The 15,363-nt window shown below is 47.1% G+C and overlaps 1 protein-coding gene across 25 annotated transcripts in view; it reads left to right on the top strand.

The window, feature by feature from the left end:
* The window catches only part of Zasp52 (Z band alternatively spliced PDZ-motif protein 52), a 156,906-nt gene that overhangs the window by 69,136 nt on the left and 72,407 nt on the right, over positions 1-15,363 (top strand). For all 25 annotated transcript variants that reach the window (XM_071695214.1, XM_071695206.1, XM_071695208.1 and 22 more), the window contains exon 2: positions 10,451-10,602. In XM_071695214.1, the coding sequence (XP_071551315.1) occupies positions 10,451-10,602 (152 nt within the window). The remainder of the gene's footprint in view (positions 1-10,450; positions 10,603-15,363) is intronic.

The raw sequence follows: 15,363 nt of genomic DNA, 5'->3' as shown, positions 1-15,363 counted from the left end.
TTGTGCTCTCGGGGTTTAAACTCTGAACATGTGCTATTAAGATGACTGACGTTGATGTAGTAGGAGCAGGTGGGTGTTTTATAATTCTCTCGCGGTTTTTGCACCTCTTCTGATATCAAAAACTATTTTTAGACCAAACCAGAGAAGATAAACAAATATAAGTTGTACAGACATTATATAATATGACATGTAAGGCGCATGGCCTCGTCAGGTGAGGGTCAAGTAAGAAATGTGACCACCAAATGGAAGGTTAAGGGTTAGGTGGGGATGGGGGGATAACTAAAGGCAAGGGTTAGGTCATGATTGAGCACCTAGACTGATGATGTGATTATGATGAAAGCTGTGTTTAACAGTACTGGATTCTTTGATATTTATCTTTACAAGTGAATGACAAGATGACATTTTCTGAGCTTTGTTTCAGTCGGTAGGGTGACTAAAGTCTCGCATATGCCGGACTGGAGCACTTAATCCTCGTCCAACACGAACGTCAGAATGATGGTGAAATCGGCAAAATTTATGAACCTGCATCGTTCTTCAAGTAGCCCAGGACCCTCCTTTGAACAGTTCTAATTATGCAGAAATAGAGCAACAAGACACGACGAAATTAAGCAAGAGTCGTGTTAGAAAAGATGTAGAGAGCAGGTGAAAGAGGGAACTGTGAATGTAGACAGCACACAGAAGGTTAAAAAAAAAAATAAGCCGGTCGACGGAGAAAGTTACAGAGATGGGGCTTCTCATGGGAGTAAGACTCCCTCGCCGTGGTTAGTAATTACAAGGAGTGGCCCTGGCCAACACTGGGCGAGGAAGATCTTCCATCCTGGGGGGAACTGAGGGATGGGGAGGGGGGGTGACATGAACGCCGCCGCCAGCACGTACTCGGTGGCTGCCTTAAAACTCCCAAGGTATTCATTACCTTCTTAGGATGCTATCGTGGCGGCCTTCCTCATCGTTGGTGTCCTCTCTCTCTCTCTCTCTCTCTCTCTCTCTCTCTCTCTCTCTCTCTCTCTCTCTCTCTCTCTCTCTCTCTCTCTCTCTCTCTCTCTCTCTCTCTCTCTCTCTCTCTCGGGCCCTGGGTGTCCGTTCCCGGACCCCGGGCGTCTTATCCTAGGCTCCAAGACTCGGCATCCCAGTCCCGGACGTCCTTTTCCGGACTCCAAGCGGAACTCCAGCCGAGGGCGTCCACCCCTGGGCGTCCGTCGTGAGCTGGCCGTGAGGGAGGGACTGGCCTCCATCTCCACTTGGAAGCACCAGCAAGGCGTCACGCAAGCACTGGGCAAGCAAACAACCAGTGGGGGTGGTATGCAGTGTGATCCCAGGGGCAGGCACGCCACTGGAGGGCGGTAAAGCAAGACTGCTGACACTGACACGATGACATGGTGACAGTGAAGGAAGGCTGACGCGGAGGTCAACTAGCTGACGTGCAGGCAGGAAAAGAAGGCTGCCCTGCATGCAGTACCGGCAGGCCGCCCAGCAGGCAGGAGAGGTATGCGGGCGTGTTGGAACTTTCACCAGTGCGTTCGTCCTCAGGAGGAAGGGTCCTGCTTCGTCATTGTGCCCCGACACCCACGCCTCCCCTCCCCTCCCTAAGCCTTGAAGAGACACGAAACCTCAGCTTACACACAGGCAACCTGAGTTTACCTGGCAGTATTGTATCACATGGGAATAAGGTTCCAGCCTCGCTCGTCGGGGTCTCAGTGATGTTGCTCATGTGGTAAGGACAAGCTTTCAGTTGATGGGATAGGATTCAGGTGATGGCGTGGCCAACTGGACTGTCCTCCAGCCCTTCTCTGCGCCCTTGAGCTTGATACCAGCCCAGCCCCTCGCTTTTGGGCATGCCCACAGCCCTGACCCGCGGCGCCCTTGGGCCTCTTAATGAAACGCTGCACATCGAGTAACCTTCCAGCGTCGAACACATTGGTAAAAAAAAGAATAGAATAATTCCACTTCTCTGTTGCTTCACGTACACCATCGCCAGAGAAAAGAGCTTGGTGGTGTGTGGTGCTTGTGACTGGGAGACGACACAACACAATTGCGTCTGATTAACACGGTGTCCCGACACGTGATTGTCGGCCTCGGTGACCCCAGAGCAACAGCAGCAGCAGGAGCGGCTGTCTTGTTGACGCTACCTACCTACCTCCTCCTCCTCCTCCTCCGTTGCTCTTGTGAAAAACCTGTTATTTTCGTAAGCGAGGTTAGGCCACTGTCCGCGGCCAACTTTACAATGCCATGAAATATACAAAATAAATACTGTATTTCAGGAACTGTAACATAAAGAAAAAGAATTATGTAAGCACTAGAATGTTATGACACGAATGTTCATTATGTGCAGAAATACCTTCTGTGGGTCTTGGGTAAAGTAAAGCAGTCAGGTGCTGCCTTTCTTAGGCTCTGCAAAGCACTCGCCCCAGACGATGCGCTACCTGCATATTAATGACTCACCAGAAAGTTTGTAGACATTTGGATGCTCATTAGAAAAACTAGTGTTACAATTGGGGATTTTTTTTTTTTCAACTACTCGTAAGGGAATAATTTAAAGCCTTAGCTCGGATGATGCGACCTTGGCGTTCTGTAGCCTAACCCTTGACCAGAGCCATCAGGGTTGGGTTAGAGGCCAAACCATCTTATCTGACGTGGTATGATAGTGACGTCGCGCTTAGAATATCATACCACGAAGCTCATTCCGTTGAAATATAACGTTCGAATGAATTTATGTCCAAGAAATATAGACATAACAGACTCGTTTATCTAAAGTTGCTTACGACGAAATCATACACTTAAGATATAAAGATATTAGTAATGTGGCACTGGTGTAAAGTTGGTGTCGGACGTGCATCGGCGAGGGAGCGCGGCAGCACAGCTGGGTATGCACGGCCCGACTCTCAAAAAAAAAAAAAAACCTAACAAAAACAATTGCCACTGTCGTCTGGGCATGGTATACGCCGCCGCCAAGGGTAATGAAAATAACAACAACCTTGGAACGTAAACTTAAAGAGTGTTTTCATAATTGTTTGTAGACTTCGTGTTTTCCTAACGTTTGAAGACTTCGTGTATTTTCATAACAGTTCGTAAACTCCGCGTCTTCGTAACCGTTGCGGTGGGAGGATAAGATTGCTGGTGCCTTTTTGAGGCATTGTTGTTGGGCGTGGCTTCCGAAACGAACATCTTGGTAACTGCCCAAAGCACAGCAGTACGACCCCTGGGTATGATGGTCTGATCCGGGGTGATCCGTGGCTTGAACTTTCCTTGAAGGGTCAAGTCAAAGGCCACGGCATTGTACTTCAGGGTTGTGCTGTTTGTGTTCAAGGTTAACTTCATTTTCCCCTTTGGTTTTGTAGCATTTATATTCTGTGATTGACTGTATATGGAAATCTCATTTGAGTGCAGTCTATAAAGTTTCTTACGTTGGTCGTGTTGGCGTGAGTGAGCCATCCAGCTGCATTCTGCTCCCACCACCACCACCCCAGCTTGACTGGCTAAAACCGGACGACTATTTTCCTCTGTGTACCAATGACTAATCAGGTGTGGGCCAGAAGGGCATGTTGCTCTGTGCCAAACACTCTCCTGGCCCCAGGACCCACCACACCTGCTCTCCGCCATTTGTGGCGTGGTGTACCCTCGTATTGGCGGTAGTATTGCCAATAGCACTGGTTTAGATTAACTCCTTGAGCACAACGGTACGATCCTTGACCAGGACCTTATGGGTTAGATCAAAGGTCAGGCCAAAGGTTGTAGTTCTCAAGGGTCGCACCGTTGTGCTCAAAAGGTCGCACCGTTGTGCTCAGGGGTCATGCAGTCGTGATCGAAGGGTCACGATATTACTTTAATTCATGCCAGATAATTAGTATAACATCATAGTGTATCAATACAATCTAATCTGAGCCCCACCCAACCCGTGCAGATGTCCGAGCGTCAGGCCACTAGGTTAGGATGAACGGATTCATTCGTTCCCATCGTAACACTGGCACAGAACGCCGCATTGCTATACATCCCTGCGGGAATTCTCTGAGAGCCATTAAGAGGGCAGTCTCTTCAAGACTCCACCTTCTCACGTTTCGTATCCCACCAGCACGAATGTATTCCACACATGGCCTTCTGCATTTGTACGCATTCCATCATGTTAATCGTGCACAGGATAAAATGTCAGGGTTTCGTTCTCGTGCTGACAAAGATTTAAGAAGATGGGGAAAGGTGTGAACCCATTAAGAATGACGATAGGACTATTAAGCACGACGGTGCACGACCCTTTGTTGGCTGGTTAATTTGTTCTTTGGCCCTAAAACTGCCAGGGTCATTAACGCCGTCACCGTCGAGTAATAAGAACAAAGAAATCTTGAACATTTTCAAGTGTTCATGATAATTCTGAGACTATTCACGCTCTCTGCACGGATATGATGACTTCGGTTTTCACTTGTTCATAAGGGTCATACCGTCGTACTGAAGAGATTAGACAAATAAATAGGACCTGAATTCTCTCAAGGCCAGTACAAGACAAACTAAGACAAAATAGCTACAAAAATATTGCGTTATACAGACGCTGCGTTATCTTGTTTAAAACCCGAAGATTTCATTTGTAGAAGCAAAAGATGATTCACCAAGTGTTAACATGCGAAAGATAAGTAGGAAGTGCGTGGGAGGTAGGCGAGATTAGAATCGTGGAACCAGCCCGTTGGCGGCGCAAAGCTTGCATAGCCTAGCTTTCGTGTGGATGAATACTCTCAAAGTTTATTACGGTAGTAGTTAACGTGTGGCTTAATGATGCATAACTATTTACTGAGTGGCTTAAGGATTGGAACACTAACTTGAAATCAAGACTTGCCTGTCAACGTGTTTGAGGTAAAATAGTTTGATTTCGATATAAACCAATTTAAGTTTCCGTCTTAGGTTAGATAGGTTTACTCAAGTTATATGTATTTGTTGACTTAGCACAGGGTAGAAAAATTTACTTACATCTGCTGCCTGTGTGTCAACAAATATTACAACATGAATCGAACCGTTTGCCAACATCTTTCCCATATGTCAGTAAATAAAAGCACGACGGTAAACTTCACGTATACCTGGTAATGGGGCGAGGGTCTCTCTCTCTCTCTTGACGGTCGTGTCGTTGACATAATGCAGGAACTTGTTTGCTTTGACCTCATTCTGTGTACCGTAGATCTTGTGATGTGTGTACTCATACTTGAGGCACGGCGGTGCGACCCTCAGAGGTGATGGCAAGACCTTTTACCTGACCCTAAAAGTCATGCACTAGTGGATCTTCGACGGTGTCAAGAGATTATGGTTTTTCCCTGAAGGTTATTGCAGAGCCGTAGCCTCATCCTGGCAGTAGCTAGCGCATGTATTGCACAAATATTATTTAACTTAGGCCTAAGTAATTTCAGAGCTTCACAAAAACACATGACCTCGGCTAGGATAGGTGCATGTTACTTCAGCAATGCTGTGGGGCTAAATCTTCTCACACGTTCATAAAACTGAAATGGCATCTTGCATGACAAGATTGATATGTTTACAGTCTCGTTGGTGACTGAGGAAGCGTTAAGTTACTGATGAACGCGAGGAAATGCACTTCACTTTTGACGCGTTATCAGAATGTGATACGTTTTCTTTTTTTTTTCGGGAGGGACGCTCTTATATCCCTTGACACTTTCGGTCATGCCGGATGCATTATTTAAACGGGGTGTCTGGTCATCAGTAAAAGCTGGCCACCGTTGACGTTGTCGTCTATGTGGCCGCCACCACCGCGGTAGGTGGGGGATGGTGGAAAGTCTTCCGGGTTGGATGCACAAGGTGACCTGGCTATACTCGTAAATAGCTAAGCAAGCCAGTTTCGTTGGGGTGGGTGGGCGGCGTGGGTGTTGGAGCAAACAGTTTTGATAACTGGGTGACAGGCGGTGTCGCGGGTGTCAACATCCCTTCCTAGGATCACCCAGTCTTTCCCCTACTCCTGTTACCGACCTACAGATAGGGCTTAGCTGTGTCGAATATGAGATTACAAAAGCTAATAGCAGCTAGCAAAGGACGTGAGGCTGTGCTAGGCCAGAGGAGGACAAGACCATGCTGGGTTAGAGAAGGCCAAGGCTACGCTGAGCTAAAGAAGGGCAAGGCTGTGGTAGACTAGAGAAGGGCAAAGGCTATTCTGGGATGCAGAAGGGTAAGGCTACCCGTTTATACAGAGGATTGTTCCAGTCTTGTATAGAGTACTGCTCACACATCTGGGGTGGTTCTATCTAGGACAGAGTTGAGATGGAAGCGGTCCGACTTATCGAGTCTCCCAGACTAACTTCAAAACTTGGCCAATACCGCAACGTTGTTTCACTTTTCCTCGTTAATAGGCATTACTTTGGTTTTTACTCCCGAGAGCTGGCCGGTTGTGTACACTAGCTGGATCACGCAGTACTCTGCTGCGTCACGTGATTGCAGTGTGTCCCTTGGCAACATAAGGGTGGGCCGTTTTGATACCTGTGTCTTTCCCTACACCTTGAAGCTTTGGAACTCTACCTTTTCATGTCTTTCCCAATAACTATGACCTGGCACTTTGCAAAGATAAAGTTTTTCACTTCATGCAAATTTCGTGAATACTTTTCTTCTTTGTCTTTCCTTTTTCCCTTTCATTAACCTGTTTATAAATCAATTAAGGCCCGGCCCTAAATTGGATTTTTGTACGTAACTGGAGCCTTCAACGTAAAAAAAAAAAAAAAAAAACTAGCGAAGGGCAAAGTCTTGCAAGCTAAAGCATGCTAGACAGGCTACGACATTGTTGGTTTGTTAGAGTACAACGGTGTTGGGCTACACCAGGGGTGGCTCTTGTCATGCTAGGTGGTAGATAAGGGCAGATGACGGAACTAGAGAAGGCGTTGGTTGGAAGGTGACCATCAGGTAAGATGTAGGCAGCGTAATGGCGAAATTTTGCTACAGTAGTGGTGTGTGTGTGTGTGTGTGTGTGTGCGTGTGTATCCGGAGGTAGGAGTCACCAGCCGGCAGCAGGCGTAGCACTGGCGGCCCTCCAGCAGGCCAGCCTTGGGCCCCTGGCCAGCATTCGCGACCTCACCACCTGCCATCACAGCACTTCCTTGACCGTCACCGAACTTACTGGTCTCGCTCTCTTAACGCCTTTTAACTTGCAAGACCCAGTTCATTAGTTATATATATATATATTTTTTTTTTCAACGCACTGGCACGCAGTGCAGTCCGCGCTATATACTTAAAAGTAATCTCTCACTGTAACGTAAAAGATGATTACATTTCGGATGCTTCCTATACCGAGCTGACGAGAGGTGCAGATGGATATATATATATATATATATATATATATATATATATATATATATATATATATATATATATATATATATATACATTCCCTGGGGATAGGGGAGAAAGAATACTTCCCACGTATTCCCTGCGTGTCGTAGAAGGCGACTAAAAGGGAAGGGAGCGGGGGGCTGGAAATCCTCCCCTCTTTTTTTTTTTTCTTTTCTTTTATTTTCCAAAGGAAGGAACAGAGAAGGGGGCTGGATGAGGATGTTTCCTCAGAGGCCCAGTCCTCTGTTCTTAACGCTACCTCGCTGACGCGGGAAATGGCGAATAGTATGAAAGAAAAAGAAAGATACATTCCTTGCGGATGTATGGAATATAGCGATTGGAGCGATGTGCTTTAAAGGGGTCGACGAGCATCTCAAGTTTGAATCATGGCATATGCAGTGGTCAAGGGAAACCAATGAAAAGTCTTTAGGGCTTTGATGTGGGCTGTGACATTGGTGCATTATATACGATAACTAGAGAATGTGTGTGAATAGAAGAGGCTATTCTTCGTGAGATCGTGGTGCTACCTCGCGATGCTAATATATATATTTATTTATTATACTTTGTCGCTGTCTCCTGCGTTTGCTAGTCTCGCCTGGAAAAGTGTGTTTACGTTTTCTTTCGAAAGTATCTGTGAAGACCTGAGACATGAATACCATTATTTTAGGTGCCCCTCTGCACACACACACACACACACACACACACACACACACACGTACGACTAAAATACTTTACCCCCTGGGTCGAGGATAAACAACGAAGAGATGCCTCAGGTTTACCGCGTTCTTACTACGTTTGTTTACAAGTTGGTAAACTGTAGAAATCTGACGGCAGCCTCATTAGTTGGGGATGAGGTCATGCCCGAGGCCTGACTGACACCTGCACACACAAGTTGCGCATCATCATGTGGTCAGTGTTTGTCATCTGTTGATCACGTTGACCCACTGAGGGATTGTCATGGCTTGCCCGGTTACATGAGTTATCATATGGCTAATTAGAATATAAATGATATAATAAAGACGTGTCCTTATAACGTACGAGTTCTAGTTTGGCCACTGTCACATTATCTGTTGGAAAAGAAGAGCAGGAAAAGACGTCGCATTCAACATGTCGCACACTCGAATGCATTCCTGCAGACTCGACTGGTGAGACCTACTTCCTGAGCAGTGCTGACCTTTGATGATGACCTGGAATATTTGTTGGTGTCTGTGTGTTTTGCTCGGTTGAGTCATGGGGGTCGCGGGTGGGTCACGTCAGCGCATAGATGGTCACGTCCACGCTGGTGATGGGGCGTGACCGATCGTGCGCCTGCGGGGAAACTGAATCGCTTGGCTAGGCTTCCTGTCCCATGCTTGCAACGGTGCACATTCTGCTGTTGCCAAGGAATATGTGCGTTCACCTGGCGTGCCCGGACGAGGCATCTGCTGCCTCCCCTACACTCCGTAGGGTTCTGGTTAGCGCCCGCTAGGGGTCAGGTCCACATGGGTTCGAATTCTGGGCGCGGCTGTCGACCTACACTCAAAAGAAGTATTCATCCTTCCCTTGGGGCTTGTTGATAAATGGGCACCTGTCTTAGGCCGGTGTGTGTGTGTGTACATAAGAGTAAAGACGTATATATCAAGGCAAAAAGACATGGGGCAACACGAGTGCAAATCTGTTCGTGTAACACACAATTGATAATCACACAATGCTACAGGCTTCTATGCTGGGGTAACTATTACACTTGCAAGTACACTGGTGTGCCTTCATGACGTGTAGTGTTGAGCCACTGACTTCTCATTTTGTAATGAGTAAGTCCGACTTTGTAGAATCTCACTTTTTTCTCCTGCGAGATATAAAAACTTGATTAAAATCTCAAAAACATCATGGAGTTTGGACGTTGTGTTGGTAGCATGATGTACCCTAGTAGCCAGGATGGGCTGACTGGGTCATGGCTGTGGCTGACATCATCACTTGTAACCTGATTGTCATTCTTGATCCCAGCTTATATCGTCTGCCAAACAGATGTCCACACGCAATTGATGGATCGGAGCAATTGCATGTATTCTAATTTAAAAGAAAAAAGAATCTTGTCAGAGTTCATGAGTACACAGTGATATGTTGCGTTGGACTGGTTTATATTGGTGATGTGATGGATCGGCAGAGGGTCTTGGGGTTGTCCCTGGCTACGTCCGTATCACCCTCACCTCGTCCTGTCTCGCAGAAGTGCCTACGTTTCCCATTACGTTCACGAACGGTGAGGATTTTGTCTTTGAATACTTTGGCTCAGTCTCTGTGTATCCAGTTGCCATCCGCACTCAAAGAAGACTCAAGGTGGCGCATGTGATTATTTGCCTTTGCTGCCGATCACCTCAATACAACACTTTGTTGACTTACACGTCACGTAATGATTTGACTACCGTAAGTAACCAGTAATCATCGCTTCTGTTTTAACACACACACACACACACACACACACACACACACACAAACGTGTGTGTGTGTATATATATATATATATATATATATATATATATATATATATATATATATATATATATATATTACACGGACGGAGAACAGTAGAATCTATGAGAGGAAAACATATATGGCTTAAGGGGAAAAACAAATATCTGTGACGCCATCCACCCAGCGTTTTTTTTTTTATATGTCTTTTCTTCCATAAACTCATCTTATTTGTTTTTGTACCCGTAAGTTCCTGTGTAGTTTAGTGACAGGTTTGTGTATTTGTGCACGTGTCTTTCAGTAGTTGTGTATTGTATTTATGATTTTGTGTATATGTATTTGTTTTACTTGTACCTACCTAGTTGTATGGTAAGGGAGGGAGTTTGACTCACCCCACTCTTTAACTTTCTCCGTCGTACCACTTCTTAAACGTGTGTTCACGTGAGACGTCTACATTGACAGCTACATTTCCATTTATCACCCAATATTATGTTACAGAAGTACTCCTCTACGTGTTTTGTAAAACGTTTCTTATTTGTATGGCCTTTGGTTGTTGCATCCTTGTATTCGTGTTTATACAATTGTAATTCGTACAGGGAAGGAGTTCTGCGCTCGTGGAGCCAGCCCCCATCTCTTGTTTTTTGTATTTGAGTGTGACTTTCATTTTCATTTGAAATTCATTTTATATTTCTTCTTCGTTCCACAGGTGAATGGCGGCTCTGTGGCGGCCACGGCGGGGCTGCAGGCAGGAGATGCCATCGTCAGCATCAACGGGAAGGACGCACTCGCCCTCAGGCACAAGGAGGCACAGGAGGCAATCGTCAAGGCCGGCAATGTATTCGACCTCGTCATACAGAGGTGAGCACTTTGTTGATACCTTATGACACCCACCACCCACCTCCTCCTCCCTCTCCCTCTGTAGCTCGAAGGTACGACCTTTTTTTTAAGAACACGACTGTACGAGCCCTGGTTATGATGACCTGGGTTGGGTCATATACACCAGGCCATAATTCCTAAGGGGTCTCTCTGCCATGCACAAAGGGGTAAGTATTGATAGGGTTTGAGGGGTGTCGGTGATAACTGGCGTGTTCAGATGCATAACGAAGGTGTGTGTGGAGGGAGGGCTCACGTTACCTCCTGTGTCGTACAGTGTGTTTAACCTTGACGAGGAGCTGTACCGGCAGAGTGTTTATTTATGTAGTGTAGGGGTCCTGACGGAGCGGCTTAACTGGCACCTTCGCCTCCACTCTCAGCCGGAATGAGCGCCACTTCTCATCCTGACCAGCCTTACCTTATTAACATCTCCATCACAGTTGTTGTAGGTACACACACACACACACACACACACACACACACACACACACACAAGGACAGGGTATACGAGTTCGTACAAATGCCTTCACTTTATGACTGATTACTCCACAAGCTGCTGGTACGTTCCTATAATCCATGGTGGTAGTTTGTGAGCGCCGTTTGACTTAGAGGCTGCCTCGCGAGATGATGTGGTACGACCTAATGGTGAGGTTAATGGCCGGGGGGGAGAGAATATTAACATGAGTGACATTAGCGACACGCGCTCTCCGGCGGCCACTTAGCAACAATTTGGTTAACAAAGTAAAGGAGGGAGGCGAGTTGCGGGGCGTCGGGCAGTCTGGCCGATAATACCACAGCTACAGCGCTGCTCCTTGACTTGTACCTCCCTGGCCAACATCTTCCTGTTATTGTCGTTTTCTGCATTTGACGTGCGCGTGTGGTTATGTCATCTGCTGGTCTACTGTTGTTTAGACCATGTGGCTTACTGTTGCTGCTGCCTGGGCTGCTGTAACAGGTCATGGCACGTAGCATTAACATTGTGTGTGTGTGTGTGTGTGTGTGTGTGTATAATGCATGTGGTGTTTCGGCACGTTTGTGTGTTACTGCAGATGGATTAGCGGGTGTGGTTGCGTGGTTACGACACAGGTGGGGCAGACGCGTCCCAGATGTTACCACACCCGCAGCGGAAAACCTGTCCTGATTTTTAAAAGTGTTTCCGCAGATGCTGATGTAGACCACTTGGTTAGTGGGTTTTGATCTCACTCTTACTCACGCGCCGCTACGTCCAAGTTGCGTAACATTCTTATTACGTTAACAGATTTTTTATTTTGATAAGCTTCTCTAGGACGATTGGGGACTGTTATTATCTGGACAGCACTCTCGCTGCTCAACGAGACCACTTGAAGGGCGAGTTGACCATCGCTTTGAGGACTGATACCTTACCCATCCCCCCCTTCTCCCTCCCCTCCCCCCCGGGGACGGTATTACCTCCCCCCTGGGACAGTAGGCTACCTTGTACCTCCGAGCGCTTCTGTTACTGCAGCGGTCGGTTGAGCCGTTGGTGTAGGGCTTCGTGTGGTGTGTTGTGGTAAGTGTGTGGCTGTATGGGGAGGAGTGGGCTGTGCGCCACCACATATACCCTCACCCACCTCCCTGTGCTTGTAGAGGTTTGGCACACTCCATGCTAACGCTACTGCATCCTTCCTCGTGGCATGGGGATGACCAAGAACTTCATGAGGACGAAGGTCGTGAAAGAATAGGAACCATGGATGACGCCATTGTTGATGTTTTGAGGAATCAAGAGGTCTTAAAGCTTTGGTTGAGGGCTTAAACGTAGCCTTTGTCGAGGGTTTGAGATGCCTTTGCCAAGAGCTTAGAAAACCTTTTTGAAGGGCTTGTGTAGCTTCTGTCGTCGGCTTTCTTGTGAAATACGAGGATAAGGTTTTGTCTCAGAGATAGTTCGGATGTTTATAGAGGAGCAGTTTTTATTGTGTCACTGATGGGCATTCGTGTGCAATGATACAGAAGTTATGGTGGAGTTAGTATATATGCAGTATAGCAGTGTTGGTTGTTAATAGTCTGAGGCGCTTGGTAACTTCCGTTCATAATAACATACAAGTGTATATGGAAATTGTCACACCGGCTTCAAACACATGCTAAATCACTTGATTTCTTGAGTGCGACGGAATGACCCTTGAGCACATCGTTACAACCCTTTTAGCACAGCAGGGTGACCTTTGAGCTGAATGGTGTGACCCAAGTGTATGAACACCTGCGAATGGGGGGGAGGCCCAGTCAAGTCTCCAGGCTGACCGAGCGTCGGGCCCGGCCACGGATCTCCTCAGGTGGATGCCCCCTCCTCCTCATCTGGCTAACACTGTCGGGGGCACAAACAGTTGTCGTCACTTAGCAGGTTTCTTGAAGCAGTGTTGGTGCCTGGCCTGCCTTCTTGTCTGCCAGCTCCGTCCTCCTGTCATGGTAGCATCATGGTGTTGTCGACCTTACCTCAGTCACCTTTGTCATATCAGGACCACTAGCATGACTGTACACCACGAGTGTCATGTCGCACCCTAGAGCCTGTTGAGACGTATGAACTCTCCAGTAAGCAGTGCTTGTTGACCAATCAAAACAACAAGACTGAGAAGCCTGAAGAACTTTCACGGTTGCCATTGGGTCGGGATCTTCACCTGGAAGATTAGGTCCAGCATGAGTTCGAATTCTGGGCTCTGCATTTTGCTCACAGCCGTTCCCAGATGCTCATCCTTCCCCTTGACGTTGATTGATAATTGGTTACCTGGCATAGGCTGGGGTTTGTGTGTGTGTGTATATATATATATATATATATATATATATATATATATATATATATATATATATACTCTGAGAGACGAGTCAAGACACGAAACTTGCATACAAGGTTGAGAGAGAGACGGGGCAACACGTGTAAACCTCTTCCCCCCTTAACACAGATAATGACACGGCGGTGATGGTGTGAGGCGTTGGGCTAGTGTACTGGACAGACCAGTCTCATCGTTAATGTCAAGTTGATCTCCCGGTGGTTTTTTTTTTCCCCCACCTGGGCTGCTCTGTGGTGGGCTGTGGCTGCGTGCCTTCACCTCTTGAGCATGACTATGCCGTCCTTGAGCACCACGTTACGACCCTTGTGAACGACGATACGACCCTTGTGAACGACGGTACGACCCTTGTGAACGACGGTACGACCCTTGTGAACGACGGTGCGACCCTTGTGAACGACGTTACGACCCTTGTGAACGACGGTACGACCCTTGTGAACGACGTTACGACCCTTGTGAACGACGTTACGACCCTTGTGAACGACGTTACGACCCTTGTGAACGACGGTACGACCCTTCAGAACGAATTTATGGCCCTCATGAACGACGTTACGATCCTTAGGAACGTCGGGACGACCCTTAGGAACCACGGTACGACCCTTCAGGACGAATTTACGACCCTCATGAACGACGTTACTATCCTTAGGAACGTCGGGACGACCCTTAGGAACCACCGTACGACCCTTCAGGACGAATTTACGACCCTCATGAACGACGTTACGATCCTTAGGAACGTCGGGACGACCCTTAGGAACCAACGTTACTATCCTTGCGAACCTTGGTACGATCTTTGCTAAGGGGCGTTACGACCCGTACCTACGTCAGTACAACCTTGAGAACTTTGGTACAGCTCGTAAGAAGGATGATACGACCCTTGAGTGTGATGACCTTAGCCTATGACCTGACCTTCAAGGCTCAGGTCAAAGGTCAGACCATTATACCCCAAGGATCGTGCTGTCGTTTTCTGTTCATCCTTCATATTGCTTCGTGTGATGGTGGGCTTAATTCATCCCATCTTTGGTGTCTGTTGTCCTAGAGTGAGATGATTCACAGCCACAGGTGAGAGCCATTATCCTTCTAATGTTTTCCACATCCATTTTCCATTACGAGTCTGCACCATCCTCGCTTCGATATCCTCCTCGCCACCACCATCTCCTACCTCTTGAGAGCCCTCTTCCCTGATGTGTAGTACAGTGCCGCATCCTTAACGAGCCTGTGTCGAGCTCTTACAAACCACTAAGAGAAGACTCCATCCCAGCCCTTGAGAACATCAGTAAATCAGTAGACTGGGTGTCTGCCCGGTGTGTGTGTGTGTGTGTGTGTGTGTGTGTGTGTGTGTGTGTGTGTGTGTGCACAAATTATATGTTTAACTCCCAAGCCCAATTCATAACACCATTATGAATTTCAAGCTTTAACTTCAGCTATTTAGGTAAACAGTTTATTATTATTATTATTATTATTATTATTATTATTATTATTATTATTATTATTATTATGATAATAATAATTATTATCATTACTGTTTACTGTTATTATTATTATTAATACATAGACTTTGTGGTGCTTGCTCCTGGTGACACTGGAACCACAAACTGCTATGCTCTTCCTTTCATTGCGCTCTCTGGTGTATTTCTTCCTTCACCATAACGGCAGTCAGAGGGTGGCGAGGTAGTGCAGAGCAGTGCGTGGGTGTGGAGGGGTGGCGCGGGCGGGAGAAGCGGCGTAGGGGCAGGCGGCGGGCGTGGTGCGCGGTTTAACCCGTCGGGTCGTCACGGGCAGCGGGCCGCGTCGCGCCACACAGGCTGGCCCAGCACCCCTCCCCCTGCAGCCCGCCCTGTCAACCCTGCCACACACTCGCCTACCTTACCACGGGTTGTATGCTCTTCCTCTGCACTCACTTTGCCACACACCCCTCCATCAATCTACCAAGATATCTTGATAGTAGTTTTAT

This window comes from Panulirus ornatus, chromosome 58, assembly GCF_036320965.1.
Source record: "Panulirus ornatus isolate Po-2019 chromosome 58, ASM3632096v1, whole genome shotgun sequence".
Lineage (NCBI taxonomy): Eukaryota > Metazoa > Arthropoda > Malacostraca > Decapoda > Palinuridae > Panulirus > Panulirus ornatus.
This window is presented reverse-complemented; position numbering and strand designations above follow the sequence as displayed.